This window comes from Mixophyes fleayi, chromosome 3, assembly GCF_038048845.1.
Source record: "Mixophyes fleayi isolate aMixFle1 chromosome 3, aMixFle1.hap1, whole genome shotgun sequence".
In the NCBI taxonomy this organism is placed as follows: Eukaryota; Metazoa; Chordata; class Amphibia; order Anura; family Limnodynastidae; genus Mixophyes; species Mixophyes fleayi.
In genome coordinates this window covers 335356642-335381325 of record NC_134404.1, presented here as the reverse complement: position 1 = coordinate 335381325, position 24684 = coordinate 335356642, and the positions used below count along the sequence as shown (strand labels likewise).

The 24684-nt window shown below is 42.3% G+C and overlaps 1 protein-coding gene across 1 annotated transcript in view; it reads left to right on the top strand.

Moving 5' to 3' along the window:
• NVL (nuclear VCP like) overlaps nt 1-23542 on the top strand; it is a 37391-nt gene extending 13849 nt beyond the window's left edge. Inside the window, exons 8-23 of the mRNA XM_075204322.1 lie at nt 223-299; nt 1376-1510; nt 2008-2109; nt 4845-4962; nt 6860-7004; nt 8800-9052; nt 9681-9899; nt 10207-10311; nt 11602-11664; nt 11926-12045; nt 15966-16065; nt 18918-19024; nt 19384-19460; nt 20129-20217; nt 20678-20748; nt 23170-23542. Coding sequence (XP_075060423.1) covers nt 223-299; nt 1376-1510; nt 2008-2109; nt 4845-4962; nt 6860-7004; nt 8800-9052; nt 9681-9899; nt 10207-10311; nt 11602-11664; nt 11926-12045; nt 15966-16065; nt 18918-19024; nt 19384-19460; nt 20129-20217; nt 20678-20748; nt 23170-23214 — 1826 coding nt within the window. The 3' untranslated portion in view covers nt 23215-23542. The remainder of the gene's footprint in view (nt 1-222; nt 300-1375; nt 1511-2007; nt 2110-4844; nt 4963-6859; nt 7005-8799; nt 9053-9680; nt 9900-10206; nt 10312-11601; nt 11665-11925; nt 12046-15965; nt 16066-18917; nt 19025-19383; nt 19461-20128; nt 20218-20677; nt 20749-23169) is intronic.
• The last annotated feature ends 1142 nt before the right edge of the window (nt 23543-24684 follow it).

Below are 24684 nucleotides of genomic sequence, written 5' to 3'. Positions count from 1 at the left end.
GATGTTTCAAAAATAAATCTAATGGTCTACTTCCAAATGTGATCAGAAATCTGACAGTAGAAGCAAAGATCCATTTAGTTAACACCTACTCCCAATTAGGTCATCATACATACATACATACATACATACATACATACATACATACATACATACATGTATGTCCTTGAACTGGCTGCCACTTCTGTGTATAAGTGATCTCAAATTCTTGTTTCTTATTTCTAGGCAAAGGGAAAGCCATTGAATTGCAGAGATCATCTGTCTGTTTCGACGATGTTGGGGGAAATGATAGCACCCTAACGGTAGGTACTTGTTTGGTTCTCCCCCATCTGCTAATCTAATGCTAATTTTATGTAATCCCCCAATCTTTAGATGATGCACCCATGAGCAGTTTTTACATCCCCTTGTGGTGTGATGCCCCGCGCCTCATTCACTGGGAGAGTTACATGCTTAAAAATAGATGTTCTCTGCATAATCCGTAATACCTCTAAATCATTCATTAAGGTTTGGACGCCGTGGACCTCATACTTCCAAATCCAAACCCCTTTTGTCATATGATTCTACAGCATCACTCCATCTGGATCCTTTCTTCCCTTCCCTATTCCATCTCTCCCATCTCTTCATTTTCTTTTTCTTTTTCCATATTCTACTACACTCCTTCCTCTCTTATTCATAGGCGGCCGCCACGCCGTTCCCCCTCCTTACTCTCCTCAGTCTTCTCTTTCTAAAATTATTGCTTCCCTTGAAAAATTGGGTCAACATCCTTACTAATACTCTTTTCTAAAGACGCTGTATGTTTTATTGCATATGTATTCTTCAGATGTTTGTAACAGTGCTGTACAGAATGTTACTTTTGGTTGACCCTTACAAAAATAAAATATTGAAAAAAAAAAATAGATGTCCTATTAAAAAGGACATTTGGCCTTAACGTGTCTTTTAGGGTTGTTCTTTGTAGTTCATTATCCATATCCTTCTGTTTATCAGTAATGGTTTCGTTAACCCCACAATAAAACATTGCTTTCATTGTATACTCGTTATGTCGTTGTTTTCACATGTTTTTTCCGACTGAATCGACGCTCCGTGTTAAAGTAGGAAATGATCCTGTCTGACGAGAATACAGAACGACTATAATAATGTCTTTTGCTAAGAAAGAAGCTCATTTTAAAGGGATACAAATTATGTTGTATGTCATATAGACTGATCATCTGTTGATGATGGTGTTGGTGTGTTTGTATGCCTCTGTGTGTATATATAGAAGACCTAAAATGAAGATGCACAAAACACAGGTCGGCAGCAGTCTGGATTGTCGGTGCTGTAATGTAATATGCACATTATTTAATAACGGAGTGATATTTCCTATGTCATCGCTCTTGTACAGGAAGTTTGCAAACTGCTGATTCACATGCGTCACCCGGAAGTTTATCAGCACCTCGGGGTGGTGCCTCCTCGCGGGTTCCTGCTACACGGGCCCCCAGGATGTGGGAAAACATTACTAGCGCAAGCGATTGCTGGGGTAAGAACCATATTGTTATGCTTCTGTTGGCTTTTTTTTTTTTTCCTTTTGCAAATCTAACCTTTATACTATATCTAATGGTTTGTTAGATACACTCTGGTAGGGAGTGTATCTAACAATTAACTCTCCTATAAGGATTTTGTCTCCGTTGTGTGGGGGGAAAGGGTGGTGTTAGTGGGGCACTTGCCTTTCCCTGCATACGTCCAGCTGTCACACTGCATTATATACCCAAAGTCATAGGATTTTACTGTCTATTACACAAAAATTAGCACTAGTCTGCTGAAACCCAATAATATTGGGTATAGGACACAAAGTGGGAGCTTCACTACCATCAAACCGAATTGAATTAATTGTGTTAAGGATTTGGGGATGTCTTGTATATGAATTTTGTTTTTTAGTATTGACTAGTGTTAAGGCCCATACACTGGTTATATAGTGATTAGCAGCCAGTAATGTCCTTACTAACATGTACTGACTCCAACTAATGTCTGCTCCAGGCCCTGGACATTCCTATGCTCAAGGTGGCAGCCACAGAAATGGTGTCCGGTGTCTCAGGGGAGTCTGAGCAGAAGCTGAGGGAACTCTTTGACCAAGCTGTGGTGAGACCTTTATTATATCACTATATACTACATGTCCTGTATTACCCCATGTTATACACTGACCGAGCTGTGGTGAGACCTTTATTATATCACTATATACTATGTGTACTGTATTACCCCATGTTATACACTGACCGATCTGTGGTGAGACCTTTATTATATCACTATATACTATGTGTACTGTATTACCCCATCAGCATCTTATTTTATATATGATGCCACGGAATCTGCAGCACCGCACAGTCAATAAAAAAATAAACAGAACAAAATACAGATAAGTATGGGACAAGAGAAACAATATAATCTGTAAAAATCAATAGAAAAGAAAGCAAGTACATAATACACAATAGAACAAAGGAAACATTACAAAGGAGGAGGAGATTGGTGGTGGAGAGGGACAAAATTATGAGCAATAACATTCAGGAGGATTACGGTAGTAAAGTGAGATGGTAGAGGAGGGATGGAGCATTTGAAAGATTCAAGGCTGGGAGCGAGTCTGGTTGGGCGGGTCAGGGAGGAGAGTGGGCAGTGTCCTGAATGAGGAGTTGTGAGGTGGTGGCTGTAGAGGAGGAGAGGGCATTGACAGAACGTAGTGGGCAAGTAGGAAAGTATGTCTTGACAAGGTCGGAGATGTACAAGGTATCGGCATTAAAGAGGGCTTTATAATTAAGGGTAAGCAACTTGAATTGTATTCTGGTTGGAATGGAGAGTCAAATGGAGTGTGTTGAGGAAGATTAGTCTTGACACTGCTTTCAGCTCGGACTTCAGGGAGGACAAACATTTGTCAAACAAGTCAGAGAGGAGAAGACTGCAATAATGAGACCACAAGAGCATGGATAATGGTCTTGGTGGCATCCAGATGAGAGTAAAGAGCAAATCTTTGCAATTTTGCAGAGGCGACAGGATTAGACAAGGGATTGAATATGGAAGCTAAATTGAGGGCAGATAAACCCCGCCCCCCCCTGCCCCAGGCAGCGTGTGTGGAGAACAAGGGAGAGGATGCCACTATCTCTCTTAAGGGAGATAGGAGGAAGGGATGTGACACTAGGCGGTGTAAAAATTATAAGCTCCGTTTTGGATATGTTGAGCTTGAGGTATCGTCCAGACATCCAGGAGGAGAAGGCAGAGGGCCAGTTGGGACACACAGGAGAGGAGAAAGGTGGAGATGTCGGGATTTAAGCGTCATCAGCATAGAGGTGATATTGGAGTTTAACGGAACGGATAAGTTGATAGAGAGGAGATGTAAAGAGAGAAAAATAATGGACCAAGAACAGAACCTTATGGAACCCCAACAAATAGTGATAGGAGGGGAGCAGGCACCAGAGGAGAAAACACTGAAGGAAGGCTGTGTTCTGTCAAGGACATGGTGTCAAGGAGAAGAGGATGGTGAACTGTCGAAACCGAGAGAGGTCCAGGAGCAAGAGCAGGGAGAAGTGGCCCTGCCCAAAATTAGTGATCTTGTTCAAGGCAGTCTTGGTGCACTGGAGAGAACGGAAACCTGATAGTAAGGTATCAAGGAGTGAACAGTGAGAAAGTGTGTTAAACAGTTGTAGACTATCCGTTCAAGAAGTTTGGAAAAGAATGGAAGTAAGGATAGTGGGTGGTAACTGGTGAGAGTTGCAGGGTTGAGAGATGGTTTCTTGACAATGGGAATGATGAGCGCGTGTTTGAAGGCCGAAAGGAAGATGCCAGTAGAGAGAGAGAGGTTGGCTAAGTGACTGCGAGTGTTAGTGAAGGAGATGGGAGGGAGCAGAGTCAAGAGAACAGGTTGATGGGAAAGCATGAGAGGATCTCCGAGTCCATGACAGGAGCAAAGGTGTACAGGGTAGCAAACGGATTTGAAATGGGCTGGGGTGAAGGAAGGGAGTGTTATAAGAAGGAAACATCATGACGGATGGAGTTTTTACCTTTTGAAGTAAGAAGTAAAGTCCTGGGCAGTGAGGGTGGGCGGAAGGGGTTGGGGCACAGAAGGGAGTTAATGGTGGAAAGAGCCTATGGGGGTTATTGGACTGGGAGGTGATGAGGTTTTTGAAGTAGGTTATTTGGCAAGAGAGAGGGCACCGTAATAGGAGGACATTTTAAATGGATAAAGTTTGCGTCTGAGTGAGATTTTCGCCAGAGGCGCTCAGCAGAACAGGAGCACCTGTGAAGGTACCAAGTGAGCTTGCAGTGCCAAGGTAGAGGTTTAGAATGGCGGAAGGTGAAGTGTGGTAGCAGGGAGAGCTTCATCCAGGACTTTGGCGGTTGGGGAGTGTCCACAGGGTTTTCGGAGCAAGAGGGAGAGTGGAAGGAGAGGAGATTGTGGTCATAAAAACGAGAAAGATGAGTTTAAAAAGTAGGAGAGTGCGAATTCGAGGGAAAGTCCATCATGGTGTGTGGGAGAAGAGGTCCACTGGTGAGACAATGAGCAGGGGGGATGGAGAAAGTTTTGGCGGTAGAATGAGGGAGGGTACGTTGGGGGGAAGAGCCATGCAGCAAAACTGTCAAGGAAGTGGGGCTTGTGGTGCGGTAGATGTGTGTACGCACTGACTGAACTCACATTTGGCTTCTGACTGGATAACTTGTCCATTCTGGACCTGGCTGTCCTCTTAGTTGATGCATCCTATACTCTCCTCTCTTGCAGCTCTTTACAGAGCAAAACCCATTAAAGGAAGCATGTCTGTATGTTTCATCCTCATTTTATAACCTTTCACAATCATTTCTTCAGGTTGATGAAATGTTTTTTATTGTTGTAGGGCAGTGCCCCGTGCATCCTCTTCATCGATGAGATTGATGCCATCACTCCAAAACGAGAAGTGGCTTCCAAGGACATGGAGCGAAGGATTGTGGCTCAGCTCCTCGCCTGTATGGATGGTGAGTATGGTGACTTTTATATTTGTGAATGTTATTAGCAGCCCTTTTATTCAAGAAAATGTTCATGGTAGAATTAATATAATTATCCTCAACTTAAAATGTTTAATGTATGTGAATTATTAAGAGGACAGAAGAGGGCACTAGATGTCCACACACACTCACACTCGCACTAAGAGACAAAAGAATTCCTATTCCAGAAGAATTTCCCAGAATGCCGAGCAGTGAGCCATACCCGCAGGACCAGCTCCGATGACTCTGGACGAGTAAGAGACAGATTTAATGATTGCCTTGTCATTATTTTAAACCTCTCCATTCCCTGTACTCTGATAAAACTAGTTGGTCATAGGGAAACTTTCTAGTGAGCATTCATACTGAGGCTTGTGTAACGGGTTACTTGCGCATGATTCTATTTTTGTAAATAAAACCTTATATATCTTTTTAATGTTCTTTTGCTATAAACATTCAATTATTTCTTTTAATGCCGCCATCTTACATGGGAGGGTAACAGCTGTGGCCGGATAGTCCCAGCGATGTCCCATACATAGAAGGGAGCACACATGTGTTGTGCAGTGTTTTAGACTGGATGTCAGTCTTATTAGTAGTTTTCTAAAAGGAAAAAAAAATAAACACTCAGTGTTTTGTACGGCTGGTCACAAGTCTGTGCAAAACAGGCACCATAGGTGAAATTGTATAATCCCCATTAACCTCAAAAGATCACTGGCAAATTAAACAGCTAAAACGAAATTGATGTTTAAAATCCATTGTGAATGAATAAAATATCTGACTATTGTTAAAGACTTCATGACGTTGTTAATCACTGACGCTATTACATCCGTTTATCAGTGTGTACGTGATCACAGCTCCTAGGGGTAAATGTATTATGCTCCGATTTCTGCAAAACTTGTCCATAAAGACATCTCTGTTTTAAATTTAGCTGTCAAACTCGTCGCAAATCAGCGAGTTGCAGAATTCGGAGCATAATACATTTACCCCCTAGTCTGGAATATAGAGAGACTTCTAAAATGACTTGTATCAATTTCTCTACCTCTCTGAATGTATATCATATAGTGCGTTATACTGGAACTAAACCAAGCTGATTGTTACTTTCATATTATAGCCAAATCATTGTACATAACATCATCTACATCCGTGGCTAAGATACATTGTAACTAGTATTGTAACTAAACAAATAACTAGATGCACATGTAGGTTCTTTTCTACTATCAAACTCTTGCTTCTATGTTAAAATATATGTTAAACTTTAACATATAGATGCATACACCTGCTCAACCCCAATCGGTGGCAAAAATAGCCAAAAGATCATTATAATCATGTAGTCCTTTAGGTTCTAAATTAAATATACCAGAAGAATTTCCTCTGGTGTAGCTTTTTTAAAATCTTTCCCTACATGTTTACATTGTATTTCTTTAGTCGTTTACAATAATAAAATAATACGTTACTGCCCCTTCCTGACTTTTTAGGTTCAATATTTACCTACTGTATTTGTCTGCACATATCAGACCTATAAACGTCATGGTCCTGGGAGACGGGCGCCGGTGCGCGCTCTGTCTACAGTCTCCATATTGTCTGTTGTTTGACGAGAACTCTGCGTTCTTACGGCCTGATACGTGTAGGTAAATCAACGCGCGAATGCGGAATTCAGTACACAATAGCACAAACTGTCCGTGGTTCCCCTAGTGCTATAGAGATCATGTATGTAGAGGTGAGCAGAGAAATGAGCGGAGATTCCTACAATGTGCGCAGACGGACATCGCGGTGATGTCTGCGCGGCACATCGCCAGCCATTTAATCTCCCCATTTTGTATTGTGTATCTACCCTAATTATCCTAATTCTGTTGAGCATCGGAGGACACCCACCTTTGTTTTCTCCCACCAGACTTGAACAATCTGTCCATCACTGCCCAGGTTCTGGTCATCGGGGCCACGAACCGCCCAGATTCGTTGGACCCTGCTCTGAGACGCGCCGGGAGGTTCGACCGGGAGATCTGCCTGGGGATACCAGACGAGGGAGCCAGGCAAAAGTAATACTGATAACACGCCCTTTAAATCCATCTGTGTCCTTATCTTATTTTCCTATGGAGTGAGAACGCGCTGATGGCGTTTGTACTGGGAAATAGTAAATTGTAACGCGCTCCCTGGTTCAATGTTGTTTTTATTCGAAATATAGTGATCTAAAAATGAAACAAAATCCTCAGACTGCTTCATTGCAGAAATCCTGCATCACCGTTTGTTGCACATAGGTCAGACAATTGTCACGTTCCAATGCTGGAAGTTATAGCCCAGTTCCCAGTGTCACCCAGTTTACCCTTCAACCTCCTGAGCGGAGGTGACCTTCACGGAGCTGTCCGCTTATTGCGTGAACTGTGACTGTTTGTATTCTGATCCTTTGTTGTTTCACGTCAGAAGGAGACTGGAAGCCCTGATAGCAAATCTGTTTCCACAAAACAAATGATAAAGAAAAATAAAGGCTTGGTAGACTGTACTCTGTCAAGGGCAAGTGATGTGATATTGAAATAGTCCATGGGACATAACTCTCTGCTGATCATTGTCTTATATCATGTCCTGTGGAAAATATCCTGTCATTTGGACTATTCAAAGAACATCATCGAGTACACAGCCCAAACGTCAGTAAAGTAACACGGTTATCTGTATGTTTTTAATTTTATAAGGTGCAAACATCTTCTGCAGAGTCACTGAATAACCGATTTGTCGTTACTGTACATGATGCAAGTGCTGCTTATTTTATAATGAAAAGTTTGTAACATCATTAAAAATACTAACTTTGTACTTGTGGGTGAAGTTTTCATCAGGATTAATAGGTTTGTTTTTTTCTAGAGGTTTATCCCAGTTTCTACCCTTTTAGTCTCTATCTCATCCTGGACATGATGAAATGATGATCTCCGCTTCTCGGTTAAGATCATCATACACCAATAATTTCAGTTCTCGATGAGGAATTGTCTTTTCTTATTGTCCTTGAACATGTTCTTTTTCCACGCCTGCGATACCTGGAACAGCCCTAGGTCAGCTCCCTGAGATAATAACGTTCGTGTTCCAGACTTGCCTTACCTCACAGACCTGTGGACTGAAGTACTGTGCTTAGACTTTATAAATAGAGTGTAGTTATATTTACAAAGAGCAAAACGCTCAGCAGTGCAAATAAAGCTTTGAGCCCGCTGTTCACCTTGATTTGCACAAATGCGCCCAGATTTCCACCGGGAAATATAGGTTTGGGGAGCAAAATATCCACCGGCTTATGAGGAAGAAGTTGAGCAGAAGTTTGGACAGGCCCAAGATTTAATTTTGTGGGACAAGATTATTGTAATGAGATAAGGATCGGAGAGGGTACCCACGGGAATATTTACAAGGAGAAAACTTAATGCGTTAATAATTCCCATCAGGACCAGCAAACAGACAGATGGGAGATACCGTAGTATAATCAGTTTTACATTCTGTACTTTGTACATGAACCCTATGTGTACTATTGTGAATACAATGCGTCTCGGTCCCTGGGGTGGCTGAAAGAGAAAGATACCTGATTTGGAGTTCTTAAATATTTAACAGCGTTTTATTTTTTGATGTTATATAGCTTGCAATACTGTTATTGACAACTAGAGGGCGGAATATGGTTGAAGCCAAGCCAATTAGCGTTGTGCATACAGGGGAAAAATATTGTCCATTTGAACAAATTAATTAATGATAAGGATAAGACGGGTTATCAATAAGAAGTTTTTTTTTCGTGCTTTAAGGACAAATAATAGGCTTCAGTGAGAGAAGTGGCAGCTATTAATTTGTATTTTCTGATGTAATCCCTTGCAGGATCCTGCAGACTTTGTGCCGCAAGTTGAAGCTCCCAGAATCCTTTGACTTCAAGCGTTTGGCTCATCTAACGCCGGGATATGTTGGCGCAGATTTGATGGCGCTTTGCCGGGAGGCTGCAATGTGTGCAGTGAATAGAGCCCTGATTCAGCTGCAGGAGCAGAGGCCCGTAGAGGCTGGTGTAGAGGGTCCGGCCTCTGAGCCGGGAGACCCAACACCTAAATTACTAGACCACCGTGTGCAGCCAAGTCAGGTACACACAGCAGACTTTCTGCCTGTCTCATCTTAATGTTTTGTATTCTGCAGATGGGTTAGAGAGATTCCAGCTACTGATTGTAATACAAGAAACATATCAGCACATTTACTGATTCAGTGCTGTATACTGTGTGATAACTTTTCCAGCAATAATTACTTTCCAAATTCTACGTAATAAATATGATGGAGAGCAGAGCCTGAATAGCTTCACGTCATAAAAATAGGAAGTCACGGAAAGTTTTTAAAGGGGTTTTTGCCAAACATGTTGCTTTTTTTCTTTAACTTTATTTTATGCTTTTCAGCCACTTATCCATATCATGAGTTACAGTTGATTTAGCTCTACGGTGCTGTCTGGACACAGCTTTATCCAGACAGCAGCTTTGTATCGTATCCTATGGCAACGAAATGAACGGAACCTCCTGATGATATAGATACATTATTGAAAAGCAGATAAGGATGTTGGATAAAAAAACTCTAATGCAGATCATGCAGTTTTGTTACATATATTTACTTTTAGTCCTCCCGTCTCTCTGCTATAGTTAGAACACAATAACTGCCCCAGTCACTGGTAATATAACCTGTCCGGTATCTGTCCATGGCGTAATGAGGATGTCTCCCGTCTGTAGGATGAGCTGCAGCAGCTGCTGAAGATGCTGAAGGATCAGACGCCGTTCCCAGAGGAACAGCTGCATAGAATGCGGATAGAGATGGAGGATTTCCTGACCGCTCTGCCGGCGGTGCAGCCCTCCGCCAAGCGAGAAGGCTTTGCCACCGTTCCAGACGTGACGTGGGCGGACATAGGGGCACTGGATGAAATTCGCGAGGAGCTCACCATGGCAATACTGGTGAGCATCGTATATTTTCAGGAAAACTCCACTGAAAAATAAATAAATGTGTATGTGTTTGTTGATCTGTCAGTGTAGATTTCTTATCACCCGAATGATGTATCTGCCTGTGTGCACACAAGTTAATAAATCGGACAGATGCACAGCCTTCTGGTGATAGGTGGTGGATGTCTATTGTCTTTTTCTCACCATCCAGTAGTAATGTCCGTCTGAGAGGTTGCAATAAAGACGTTTGATAATCTCATTCGTAATTGACTTCCTCCATGGCCTGTGGGAATTGGTATAACGCCGTTTGTTTTCTCTACAGGCGCCGGTGAGGAACCCGGAGCAGTTCAAGGCTCTTGGTCTCATGGCTCCAGCTGGTGTGTTACTAGCGGGACCCCCCGGCTGTGGCAAAACATTGCTTGCAAAGGTAAGGTCATCTTTCTGTGTTGTGTGTTCCTAAGTAGGCCCAAAGCCTTTAGCTGCAAGTTTCCATTGAAACGTTCTTTAGGTGACGACATTTTCATATCTGCATGATCCGATTTATGTACCTTTTAGAAGGGTGGCACGGTGGAGGGGCATATGGGGGAAACTGGGCGTGAATGGGGCAGGGTTTATATGGGGCTTATTATGTCACAGTACATTTTGGGAGGTATGCATTGTACTTGCTTATTGTCCACTCACACAATGGGGTATATTTACTAAACTGCGGGTTTGAAAAGTGGGGATGTTGCCTATAGCAACCAATCAGATTCTAGCTGTCATTTTGTAGAATGTACTAAATAAATGACAGCTAGAATCTGATTGGTTGCTATAGGCAACATCTCCACTTTTTCAAACCCGCAGTTTAGTAAATATACCCCAATGAGTCTTTTTTTTTGTTTTTTTAAATCAAGTAACCAATGAGTCTTTGTTTAAATCAGGACAGCACAGCGTCTCGGAGGGGCTCCTCGTCCTTCCTCGAGTATGTGACGATTTAACAACATAATGTTCTTCACATGGTTTTGTAGTCCAGCTTATCAATGACCAAATTAACACAGCAATGTAAAACACATTTACTACGTAATTCTATCGTAAGAATATATTGTAAATTTTAATGTTTGCGCAACACAATCAAATGATCTTTTCACTTCTATTAAATTTGTTTTCTTTCATTCGGTATAAAATTAAATTCACTCATTTAACGTTGCTGACCAGGCCAAACGCCGGTAGTCAAACGGACATAAACGGTTAGACCCGTACACTGACATAATGTGCACATCAAAGATCTATCAACAGCGTCTTATGAGCATCTTATTACAGTGCAGAAACGTTATAAGCTGGGAGATGTGTGGTGAGATTTCTCCCGTCGCTCTTTACAACTGCCGGTGATACTTAACCCTTGCCGTGCTTATATTCACACATGTATTGCGTTTCTGCGTTTCTACTTATCATTATCTTGCATTAACTAAATCGATAGATACTAAATAGATAGATACACTCCCTTCTCTCTGTTGTACCCTGTACATAGTATTTTACAATTTTATATTGCTTTGCAAATTAAATCTGTGTATTGACCCTAACACTACCAAGTGGGTTTTTTTATGCACTGCGCTCAGTAGATAGATAGATATATATATATATTTAAGGAACTACTTTAGTGGTAGGTGTAGAGGTGAAACTACTACCATTCTGTGTCTCTCTAGATCTTGCCTTATAACAGTCATATTGTGTGTTCTAGGCGGTGGCAAATGAATCTGGACTGAACTTTATCTCTGTAAAAGGACCTGAGCTCCTGAACATGGTGAGCTGAGCACAATGAAGATCTTTCACTGCTGGTTGGTTCTTATGCTCCCAGTATTCACACCACCTATTAATGTATGTACATTGGATAGAAGGCGTTTTGTCAGATCAACAGGTGACTCTACGCGTTTCTTTATTTTTCTTTCTTCTGTGCCTTCCAGCCGAGCATTTATATCACCAGGCAGATTTGTTTTGTTTTAATTGCTCTTGGATACAACACAGATCTGCTCTGCTCACGGCATTGGATGTGTTCTTATTTCAGTATGTCGGTGAAAGTGAACGAGCCGTACGGCAGGTTTTCCAGAGGGCTTCCAACTCCTCCCCCTGCGTCATATTCTTTGATGAAATCGACGCATTGTGTCCCCGAAGGTCTGGTCATGAGGTGAGTTCTCGGCAACAAAATATAATTGGTTCCCTAAACTGACTGTGGTGTAGTCACTGTTGTATGTTCTCATTGCCGGCGGCAGCGACGGATCAGACGTGCCCCCGCCGGCCCCATCTCCCCCCCCCCCCCCCCCCCACCTCCCCCCTCTAGAATGTTTCAGGACATTGTTTAACTTAAAATTCAGCATTATGGCACCGGCTAGTGGCTAACAGGAAATCACAGACTCTCTAACCCTGGTTAACAATTTGTTTGTGATTGCTTGTGTTTAAAACCTTTGTTTCATTGTTTAACCTTCAATTAAACACATTTTATATAAAGGAAAAAATAGACATGGAACATGTAACTGGGCGGAAACGGTTGCTAAAGAATTATTTAAAGACTGCAAACCGATGGTTCAGTGTTCTGCGCCCTTCCCTGTATATCGGATGAACCAAATTCAAATCCAAGCCCTAGTAGTGGTTCAGATGACCCGCATGGAAACTAATTATTTCAGTTATACTAGTTCTATAATTACGCTCTATTATTGTTCTGTGCTTTATATTATAGATTGTGTTACTCTTTCAGCTTTATCAGCTGTCTCATTTATTTCATAGCAATCAGCCCAGGAGTTGGAGGAGGATGTGTCCCAGGCTGAATATTTACATATATTTTATGTATTTATGGAAATAATGACTTTATTTTATGTAAAGAAATAAAACGCGTAAGACAGACAACATTGTGTAACTGGAGAGGCTGCACAGCTGATACTCAATACACCCAGGTATATAAATGATGCATACATTATAGCACAAGACCTGACATACAGAATGCAGTATAACACCCTACACTAATAATCGGACTGGCTGGCCGTACCGCCGCTGGGCTTGGCTGGCCGTACCGCCGCTGGGCTTGGCTGGCCGTACCGCCGCTGGGCTTGGCTGGCCGTACCGCCGCTGGGCTTGGCTGGCCGTACCGCCGCTGGGCTTGGCTGGCCGTACCGCCGCTGGGCTTACATCATCTCCTGGATACCAGGAAAAGCCACGAAGTAGCACATTTTGTAGGGCGCCAAGCTTCTTGGATAACCCTGTAGGTGTGTGTGCCAGGAAATAGCCTGTAAAGTACCGAAGGCTTTTCCTGGACTAACCAACCTTCTCCAGCTCCCATCCAAAAACTTGGTGCCCCAAAGCCCCCCTGAAGCTAGAGCCATTCTCAAGTGGATATGACTGCAATGTTATCCTATACATCTGCCAGTTATACTCCTATAAATCATAGCAGATGGGGGTGTACTCTGATTATCAGGCTTCCAAGTTTTAATTTGCATTATGCCTATTTTAAATGGAGGCCAAGTATGTTTGAAACAACATGTCGTGTGTGACAATAATTATTGAGCAGGTATTTGTTTCAAACATGAAGTTTATTAAAGGAAATGAAAGAAAAACAGTATATACAAACTCTATCTGAATCATGTTTTCCGTTCAACACAGAAGAGTATCTGGGGAGGTGAAATCGGGGCATTGTGAAGGTGGTATCTGTGACCTCGTTACCTGCAGTGTCACGTTATCCTGAGTTCCGTGGATACGGCATTGTAATCATTGTCTGTGTACAACCAGATTTACATACAGCTGGAACATGAGAATTGCAAACACTGTATTACTTATGAAAATTGCTTGCCATGTGCAGGAAGATTAAACAAAACCTTGTTTGTATTCCAGTAGCATGACTGCTGTACAATTACATGACCCAACGGCCTGGTGCATTGCCAAAGAACTCTTTTATATAGAATACAAAGAAATATGTTGCTTGATTCAGACTCCTGCGCTGAACAGAACACAGTTTAATAAGTCACTATTTGTAAATGGATTTCAGATCTATTCTCCGGTGCCAACACAAAGTTGATGTTGTTATTAAGCGCGCAGGGCGTGGCGCGGCAGTGACACATGCAGCTTTTGTTTGCCTATAAGTTGCCAAAAATTAAGGTTGCGGGTACCTGCTGTATGAAAATAAAATAATATTGTTACAGTGTTTGGCATAAAGTGTAAATGTGTGATACAGAACACCAAGCACTTCAGTTTAACTGCACTTCTCAGTGCCAGAAAAATGCAACGTTCAGCAGCGATCAGAAGCCGACATAGTCACACACCGTACATTCAACGTGTTTCCCCATCGTATGACAACACCCGACAATCTGCCCCAACGTTCATTGTTTTATAGCGGGTGTTTCCTGTTGAACTTATTGCCCCTGCGGAGGCATTTGGCATCTCCAGAGCGCTAAACTCCCCGGAGTTCAAAGCGCCTGTATGATAATAGCCTTATGCATCCTTCACACACTCATACCAGTTTAATCCCATTAATGTTGTTGCTGTTCATGTTGCCTTCATTGGCTAACTGAATTGATCATGTTTAAGTAGAGCCATTTTTTTAATAGATTTTTTAAAAAAAATATCACAAATGGAATTACACGAAGCTAAATATTTCACTCCTCATACTACACTTTGCCCTTAAAGAATACCCGTCCCCTACAGGCAACCGCCCATTAATATGGAAGCATATAACTAAGCTTGCATTACGTTTATTGCCTGTTACTGCATTATAGTTTATTCTATAATTACCTTTATGCATGTCTGCATGACGTCGGTCATCCTCGGGACAATTATCAATATACGTGTGCATTAAGAGCGAACAGCACATGTACTGGCAGGAGCACGCTCACTGTGCTTCTGAGAAACACCTGTGACATCATCAAGCTGCCAGCTTTCAGCACATTGGCTCTTAATGATCACATGAGCTCAGTGTTCCCTCAGTCCACACATTACTGCTACTGCCCTAATCCTCGCCTTTAATGTCTGTATTAATCCATGTTGTGCAGCTTCATCACCTCATACAGTGAGGAGCTTTGTGTCTACTGCACATGGCCTTCTAGGTCTTGCTTGTCTCCCTAGCCATAGTTATTTTGCAGAAGTCTAGTATTGCTGTCACCAGCCGGGGCTCCCTCTTCCGGGTGTCTGTGTTTGTTTTTCTAATCATTAGTTGTGAAGTTCAGCGTTTAGCTATAACTGCTTCTTCTGCACCGTGTATTGGGCAGCACGGTGGCCTAGTGGTTAGCACTTCTGCCTCACAGCACTGGGGTCATGAGTTCAATTCCTGACAATGGCCTTATCTGTGTGGAGTTTGTATGTTCTCCCCGTGTTTGTGTGGGTTTCCTCCAGGTGCTCCGGTTTCCTCCCACACGCCAAAAACATACTGGTAGGTTAATTGGCTGCTATCAAAGTGACCCTAGTCTGTGTGTGTCTGTATGTCTGTGTGTGTGTGTGTTAGGGGAATTTATACTGTAAGCCCCAATGGGGCAGGGACTGATGTGAGTGAGTTCTCTGTACAGCGCTGCGGAATTAGTGGCACTATATAAATAAATGATGATGATGACGACCAGCCCACTGACTGGACAGTTGGAACCTGTTTGTTAGTCCGGTCCAGCCCAGGCATATGGTCTTGGCTAGTAGTAAACGGAAGGATAATGGGAGCAGAAATCTGTTATAGGATTTTAGTGCCCAGCTTTTCACGGGTGGCGACTTAACGCCATTTTCTGTGTCCCCTTATTTGTTTCAAAGAAATGGATTTTATGTAGAAAAAAGCTAATTTCTACATCGTGTTGAATATGTAGATGATTATTATAATATGTACATCAAAAACATTGGCATCAGGAAAAACTAGATATTATAAAATATAAGTGTTATAATAAGGTCCTTTAACGCCATTCAGACCAAAACCAGTGTTGTGGTGTAACCTTTACTGTTATCAGTGGGTGTCGTTGTGCTTTTTACAGTTGTTTTGTTTTTTTCTTTTTTTAACGTGCCAAAATTTGAATAGTACTTTTTACAGGCTATAATTTAATTTACTGTAGGTTTGCTAGAAATGCCTTTTTATTTTCTGATTTCCTGCAGTCTGGATCCAGTGTAAGAGTTGTCAATCAGTTGCTCACGGAGATGGACGGTCTGGAAACTCGGCGTCAAGTTTTTATCATGGCTGCGACTAACCGCCCAGGTGAGACACATTTTTTTACTTGTACACTAAACCTTGTGTGACACTAAACCCTGTATGACACAACACTGCTGATCACACTAGTTATAGGTCAGTTTTTTTATATGGAACAATAAATCGTTTCACGTGTTCTGTAGCAAAACAACATGTATTCAATCCCCAATTGTATCGTTTTACAATATTGGTTTTCTAATATGGACTTTTTAAGTGACCGTGTGTTTAAGAATGAGCGGCCTCTCACTGATGGCTGTTCTGGTTCCTGTCCAACAGTGAGCTCTGATTGGCTTCTGGAGTTCATTGTGGGACAGGAAACTGCGGTATCAACCAATAGGTTTACAGCTCTGTGAGCAAGACCCTGCACGAGTGAGCTGATCCGAGAGAGAGGCGACTGCGGAGACTAGTGACTATACTTCTAGACAAGGCTCTGCCTATTGGACTAGTCAACAAATGTAGTTCTGTATTTTAGACAGCAGCAAATATGGCTCTGCTCATTAGACCGACATCAGGAATGGCTCTGTAGATTATACCTGCTTCCAATTATTATTATTATCTTTGACTTATACGGTGCCACAAAGGGTCCGCAGCGCCGTACATTATATATTATATATATATATATATAACAGAACCAAGACACAACATGATACAAAAATATATACAAACACAGGTGACAGGGTAAAACACATCGGATTATATCTGGGACAGATAGTGAAAGGGATGGTAGAAATCAGCGAAAAGGAGGCTAAAGCTTAAGAAAACAGGGCTAGGGAAGCAGGCCAAGAGGTACAGAGGGTGATGGAATAGTAGAAGGAGCACACAAGGAAAGAGGGCCCTGCTCATGATAGCTTACATCCTAAAAGAAAGGGGGAGACACAAATAGGGTGGTACTAACTGGGGGAGAGAGATAGGACAAGGGAGTTAGGAGGACTGATAGACTTGAATAAAGAAACGAGTCTTAAGGGCACGCTTGAATCCTTTGAGAGTAGATGCTAACCTGATGGAACGCGGAAGATCATTCCACAGCAGGGGAGCAGTCCGGGCAAAGTCCTGAAGACGGGAGTGAGAGGAGGTGATCAGTGAAGTAGTGAGGTGGCGGTCACAGGCAGAGCGGAGGGGGCGGCTAGGAGTGTAGGTAGAGATGAGATTGGAATATGGTTTTCTATATTAGATTTGCCAATTTTTGTGTTACCACTAATGGTAGTTCCTTTTGTGTGTAATATTTTTGTTTATTGCATGTTGCACAGTATGTTTATGAGCCCTGCACTGCTGTTACCTTTTTCCTGTTTGCACAATACTGAAAGTGCTTGGAAGGATCACTGTGGAAGACGGGTTACTTTAGTACCTACATGCTGCGTTCTGAAGCACGTCACTGCAGCAATAAGAAGACATTTGTAAACGCAGTGATATGTGATTTAAGAAATGTTTACATAAGAATAGCTCCGTGTATCTTGGGATTGTCTCCCTAAATATCAATGGCCTCGACTCGCCACAAAAACACACCATGGTGCTTTCGAGTTGTGCTTCAGGGGAACAAAACATTCCCACAAGCCTTCTGTGCAATGTCTGATCACAAGTCTAAGTTGACTGTAGTGTTGCACAGTAATGACCCAGTCACACAAAGTTCTCTTTCTGGATTCGCAAGGTAGATGTATCCTCTTGATGAGTAGCGTTAGACCGAAGCAATTGTGATTAGTCTTTTGGTTATGTCCCCAAATGTGGGACAAGCTGCTTTTGGGAAGCTGAGACCATTTAAGAAAAAACTTGTTGTAATAGGAGAAGACTTCAACTCGATTTGGTAGCCAAACTTGGACCGAGCAGGATGTCCTAAACTCTCAGTACAGCATTCTAAAGAGTCGCATCTTGTTCAAACCAAAGACCTTTTTAAAAAATTGCAGATTGAAGACCTCCAACTGCACATGTCATCGCGGTGTGGTTTATGTGCATGTTTCATACACCAGTGTCTATGTAGCCGTACTCTCCTATGTACATATTCAGGTCAAGATGGATTAAGTATAATTGGAGACTAGCGCAGATTAGATAAGGCTGGATTGCTGTAGCTGGTGTTTGCTCTGAGCAAATGGAGTTTACTTAGAGAAAGGGTCATTGTTCTGTGAGTCTGATCACAGTGACCTGTGAAGGTTGTAACGCCTGAATACACTCCGCATTGATTTTCTAAGTTACCCATTTTGTGCATCAGCACTGCCACAGCCCTGCGTGTTTTATAAAACATATATCCGTGTCAGCTCTGATGCCCACTGTGTGTATGTATGTATATATATATGTGTGTGTATATATATATATATATATATATATATATATATATATATATATATATATATATATATATATTACACTCTCTGCTACTGGGGACCCTGCTCCTTCCACTATATAACTCTGTCTGTAACTTCCTGCTGCCTCCATTCCCCTCCTCACATCATGTCACTGCCCCTGTCACATACAGCCTGTCCTCACTAACACATCACTCATCTCCTGATATACTCTGTGCTGCGGGGGACACTGCTCCTTCCACTATATCTCTGTCTATGGCTGCCTGCACTTGAGTCCCATCTTATCACACTGCCCCTGTCATACGCAGCCATGTCCTCCCTAAGATCATCATCACAAGTGTATAGGTCACAGGAGTGTCTCCTGAAATACGCTGTGCTGCTGTGAACGTCCTGATGATCTGGCTAGCTACAGGATGTCGGGTGTAAGTCTTTCTCACGCCTGCGCAGAGCGATTTTACACAAGTGGACTGATGCTCCTTAATGGTTCAGGCCCGTAACGTATAAATAGAGTGTTTTGCAGGTATGAGTTCACGGTTGAGGCTGTCTGACAGATCTCTCTCTGTACTCCAGATATCATTGACCCAGCCATTCTTCGGCCTGGACGACTGGACAAAACTCTGTACGTGGGGCTTCCACCTCCTGCTGATCGCTTTGCTATACTGAAAACCATCACCAAAGTAAGTTCACCACATTGTGCCGTACAGGGAGCCGCTTAATACACTGTATCTAAAAACACCATTATTTAACGTACAAATGTGTTTGAAGACTCTCAGAAATGTTTAAAATAAATAGTCTTCAGAGCACCTCACCTGGTGGTCTAAAGGGTAGATCTCTATGATAGATCGCTCTCAGGGAGTTCCTGCTACGTGGCTCTGTACAGAAAGGGAGGAGAGGGTGACTAGAGGAACAGGAATTGAGAGAGGGGTTTGTACTCTGCATTTCGCTTGTCTCCATAAGGGGAGAAAAAAAGTTCTACTTATTACATGTGAAAATATTTCTAAACACTGATCTTGTTTTTATTTTGGGCTCTTCATAGGATGGTACCCGGCCGCCTTTGGGAGCAGACGTTGTTCTTGAAGCCATCGCTTTTGATGAGCGTTGTGACTGCTTTACGTGAGTAGACTATTTATATAGCGCCACTAATTCCGCAGGGCTGTACAGAGAGCTCACTCACATCATTCCCTGCCACATTGGAGCTTACAGTCTAAATCCCCTGACATATACACAGACAGACAGAGAGACTATGGTCAATTTGTTAGCAGCCAATTAAGCTACCCGTATGTTTTTGGAGTGTGGGAGAAAACCGGAGCACCCGGAGGAAATCCACACAAACACAGGGAGAACATACACAACTCCTCACAGATAAGGCCATGGTTGGGAATCCAACTCATGACCCCAGTGCTGTGAGGCAGAAATGCTAACCACTGAGCCACCGTGCTGCCCAAAATATGGATACATGTTGTGTTGTGTGATCAGCCCACGCTCTTGTGCTCCTGAGCCGCAGATCGCGGTTCAAGTTGGAGGTTTTAGTTCCCTGTCTCCGCTTATTATGTGGAGGTTTGCCCCTCCTGTCTATGAAAGTAGCCTCAATATTAAATGTTCAGCAAGACAGTCCTCCCAGTGCCCAAAAATGACCAGTAATTCCATTGTGAGAAAGATGAATGACATGTTATAAACAAACACACTAATAAGAGAGAGTCTTCTGTAGAAAGGAATCTGGTTGTATCCTTTATAGAGAGCCTGATCCGTGTATTACATCGCTGTTTGTTTCTGTTGGACAGGGGTGCTGATCTCTCCGCTCTCGTACGAGAGGCATCAATAAGTGCTCTGCGGATCAAGATGTTAAAGGAGGACCCTGCTGGAAGCGTAGGTGAGTCCAGGACATGTGTTGTTGTGCCCTGACGTTATGCTGTGTGTTCCCGCTCAGCTGCCTGGCTGAGCGCACACTCTTCAGAGTGTCCTGGTTAACCCCTCCTGTGCCAGGCAACACAAAGAGCTTCCCTAATCTCTTCTACACTGAAAGTTCTACTAGAGTCCGATAGAATGTTTCTGAGAATTCTAAAGCCAGTTCCTCTCAAGCAGCCAGTGTTCTGATATAATATTCAGTCGGCCAATCGGTTGACTAGGAGCCAGTGACATCACTGAGGGGCGCACATGTATTGAGACCTGGACTTATGGGTCAGCGTCTCCTTCAGTAAACAAAGGAACTTTTGGAAAATGAATGAGAGCCAGTAGTGACCATTCCCATGTGTATCCCGTCCGCCTGTTCAAATCTTGCAGTGTAATTTACTGATCTTAAATAATGCAACTTATCTCCCCTGGTTTTCCAGAAAACATCCACGTTTACCAGAAGCACTTTGAAGAGGCGTTCATGAAGGTGAAACCATCCGTCTCAAAAAAGGTGAGAGACGTCTATCTGCCAATAGGGGGCGCTATGTTATTGCAGTGCAGCGTTTGTGTCACTGTGCACACGGACCACAGATTCTGTAATATTTACTATCTATATGGGCATCTGGATACTAATGGACTGAAAATGCAAAAGAGGTATTTCCGCTGCCCCCTTCCAAAGCTCCATGAATTTACATGAATGAGTTAATATATATGTTGATTTGTGGCAGAGTATCGCTCTTATTTCTCGGGTAACATCCCAGGCCGCTGTTTACTGTGCCCATATTTTACAACATTTATAATTATTCACCTAAAGAGGGAATTTCATATTGTAACGGGTGTTTTAACTTTTGTGTATTAAGTATTTATTCTAAGACAAAGTACACAGAATGTTGTTAATATTATTAAATGTTATTTATAGATGTTTTTTGTTGTATATAGAGTATGTCATTTTCTCTTTTTAGTGGCTCACATGGATTGAGGTGAGCAGAGAGCCGCCCTGTAACCTCAGAGCTCTGTGTGCAGTATGTAGTTAGTGGTTGGAAAATGTCGTCCGTTTTGATGTTCTATGTTTGGGGAAAGATATTTTTGTGGGTTTGTTGGGTTTTCTGCAGCTATAAGTGGGTCCTCGGAGGTCACGTTCTCTCCCCTTAACAAGTATTATCTAAGAACATCCTTCTACCTGCAGTTGTATATGGTGCTGGTGCAGATAGGGGAGGGGGCTCTCAGTGCCACTGGTAGAAGGTTTCATCTTGAAAGACAAGACGAACATTGACCCTGTCTGTTACCACAGCCCAGTGGAAGCTCCAATACAAAACGTACAGCTCTGGAGAGATGTTTATTTAAATGTATTTTGTTTGGAAGCCCCATTCGATAAATGAGTAAATGATTAGTGTGTCTTTAAAATGGTCCTAAACTGCGTCTGTGCAGTGTTAGTTGCTGGAGTACAAAGGGCCACTTGTGTTGTTGGCCTGGATTTCTCTTGTGAGATTCACATCCCGCAGCGACTGTCTCTGTACGGACTGCCGCAGCCAAGGAAACATCTAAATAAACGATCAGCTTGGGTTTCCTCAAGGTAACGCCCAATATAAATAATTAGGCAAGTCATAAATAATACAGTGCCTGTGTTTCTGCTTGTGTCATGTGTATCTTACTATTATCTACCCCGATCTGTACACCACACCATTTTAGCAATTCGAAACTTCAATTGTTTGTTTCTTTTATATATTGTTTTCTCATATTCCTGCATATTTCAATAATTATGCAAGCTGAGGACACTCGGAGTAATCTGTAGGTAACCTCTCCAACTTATTCTGGTTGGCAGGGTGTACTGGGACTTATAGTTCTACATATATATATATATATATAGTCATAGTGTCAGGTGTTCGGTCAATGTGCTGATTGTTAAGCTGTTCGCGCACAGGCCAATCGGATTGCTTAATATGAGAGCCGGGATCACTCAGATCAGGTCCATGTTGTTTTAGCGCGCAGGCCGTACAGCTGGATTACTTTGTTCGTCCGGTTGGAAGATGAGTGTGCACTCAGGTAGATCTGGCATCTTGTGACCGGATTTCTGGGTAATGTGTAATGATATATTCAGATCGTTATCTGGGATCGTGCTCAGTTTGGGGTGACGCGCTCGGTGATATCTGGCCAGATGGCCCCTGCTGTACTGCAGTGTGTGGCCGGCGTTCAAATCGGATTGTTTGCTGCGAGTTGCGGAGAAGCAGATGCGGGACCGATTGTGTCTATTAGATGTATATGGAGAACTGTAAGAGACTTGTGATCTAACCAGACAACATGCTTAAGTCTGTGAGAATAGATGCTGGTTCCTTATAAGGCAATCTATATTCTATTCCAATAAAACGCGTTGTCACAAGTGGGCGTGGCCTGTTTCTTAAATGATTCTCCGATTAATTAGTGCCCACCAGGGCTGATATTTAGGACCTTCTGTGTTCACAAAATCTTTTGGGCTGCGGACACCATTGAGTTAATGGGAGGTGTCCCCCATCTGACTGCTATAAAAGTGGGGCACAATAGTTTGGGCGATGTGATCTTATATTTGGAAAACCTTTTGAAGTACGAAATGGGAGTAAATAAGTGAATATAAGGATGCCGTTGGAAAAACACTTTATATCAATTTAAAGGGACTATATTACACATTTATCTATTTAATTTCATTTACGCTGACCTATATGATTTTATTTTCCCATTTGAATGAACGCTGCGGACAAGTGTAATACAAGCATTATTTTGTAATCATATTAGCAATTTCTGGAATACAAAGCTCTGTAAAGTGTTGGCTTAGCCTGAACATACTTTCAGTATTTGCCGTAAGAGTGAGTAATCTACATTCCTGTGTCTGCGTACATAGAAATACCCAGAAGCACTTGAAACAAACAAGATAACGCAATAACGTTCTCTCCCTCTGTAGGATCAGATAATGTACGAGCTGCTCCGTCAGAGCCTCAGCCGCTGACCAGTTCTGAAGAGGGAACGGGGGAGGTAGAGACTCCGCGGTTTCGACCACTCATCATCTTTTACCTCTGACTGGCATCCAGTGCACTCCGGAAGTCTTGTGTTGGTGGAGGCGTCGGAGCGTCAAGTGGCTGCATTGTGGAATTGCGCCTCAGCTTTGATTGGATGTGCGCCTTCCTGATTTCAAGGTGGTGCACACATTAGATTGTCTGTTTAGTTCTGTATATAAAACTGATGGTTTTCATCGTCCCAGCTGGAAATAAAGAAAGGACAAAACCACCTCATTTCATCGTTTTATTGGAAATAAATAAAACGTTTCTACCGCTTCATGTCAGACTTCTTGGTCTTTTCCAAACTTGTTCCACACATCGCTTAGACCCCGCAACCAAGTTATTGCATTGGGAATAGATAATCACATCTCAATAAGATTGACAGGAGGACTATGTAAGGAGATAAAAGGATTATATGGAAGAGGGAAGAATGTCCGGTGGACAAATACAGAGGAAATATCAAAATATTAGTTTAATAGTTTGTGACCAATGTACTAGGAAAAAATACCCTATTCACAAGTGATATATATTCTGATCTATTAAATTAGTTAGAAAACAGTTTTCACTTTTTTTTTTAATTTAAATTCTGCAGTATTATACAAATTATATGTTTAATGACCGACACATAAATCAGAGGACTCTGATCACAAGAGCTTACAATCTGGAGAGAGATAAGTTAAGTAGTTTATTGTATGGCAAGTATATATAGTGACATCGTTCATATAAGATTAGTTGTTGTAATGGATGGCTGACTGGTGCTGTATCAGGGGTGGCAGAAGGTGGTTGCCCAGTTTGACATTATCCAGTCCTCTCACCTCGGACCACCCAGGGCCGTAACTAGGACATTATTTACCCTTAGAGATCACTCTGGATTCTATTACCACAATTTGTTCTGTTTAAGTTACATTACAGAAAATAACTGCAGCTCCTGTATTTGATGACATTCCTGCTGAGGAACGGGTGTATAAAACCCGCGTGTCTGAGCTTGAAGCTTTCAGGGCTAATTAAGCAGAAACCACAGCTGGACAATGATGAATTGAAAAACGGTGTATTGTGTCGTATTGCTCAATATCCAATGACTCTTATGAGATTTTATATAATAATTAGTGGTAGAATTTATAAAGCTGTTTCCTGGACCTTTCTTTTCAACAATACCATGATCAATAGACTGATTCCCGTAATAGTAAACTGAAAATGTCATTTGCTAGGTGACTGTTTAAATACACTACAACACCAATTGTAACTTGTCTTCCTTATGTGTTAGTGGATTATATGTCAGTTCACAGTTTGCCGGTGTAACACAATAACCCGGGGTAAGTAAATCATAACTATTTTGTCCGTATTCTGTGCCGGAAGTAGTGTGAAATAATGGCAGCTGTGAGAGGTGCAAGAAACAAACGCATCATCTATCAGATTATACG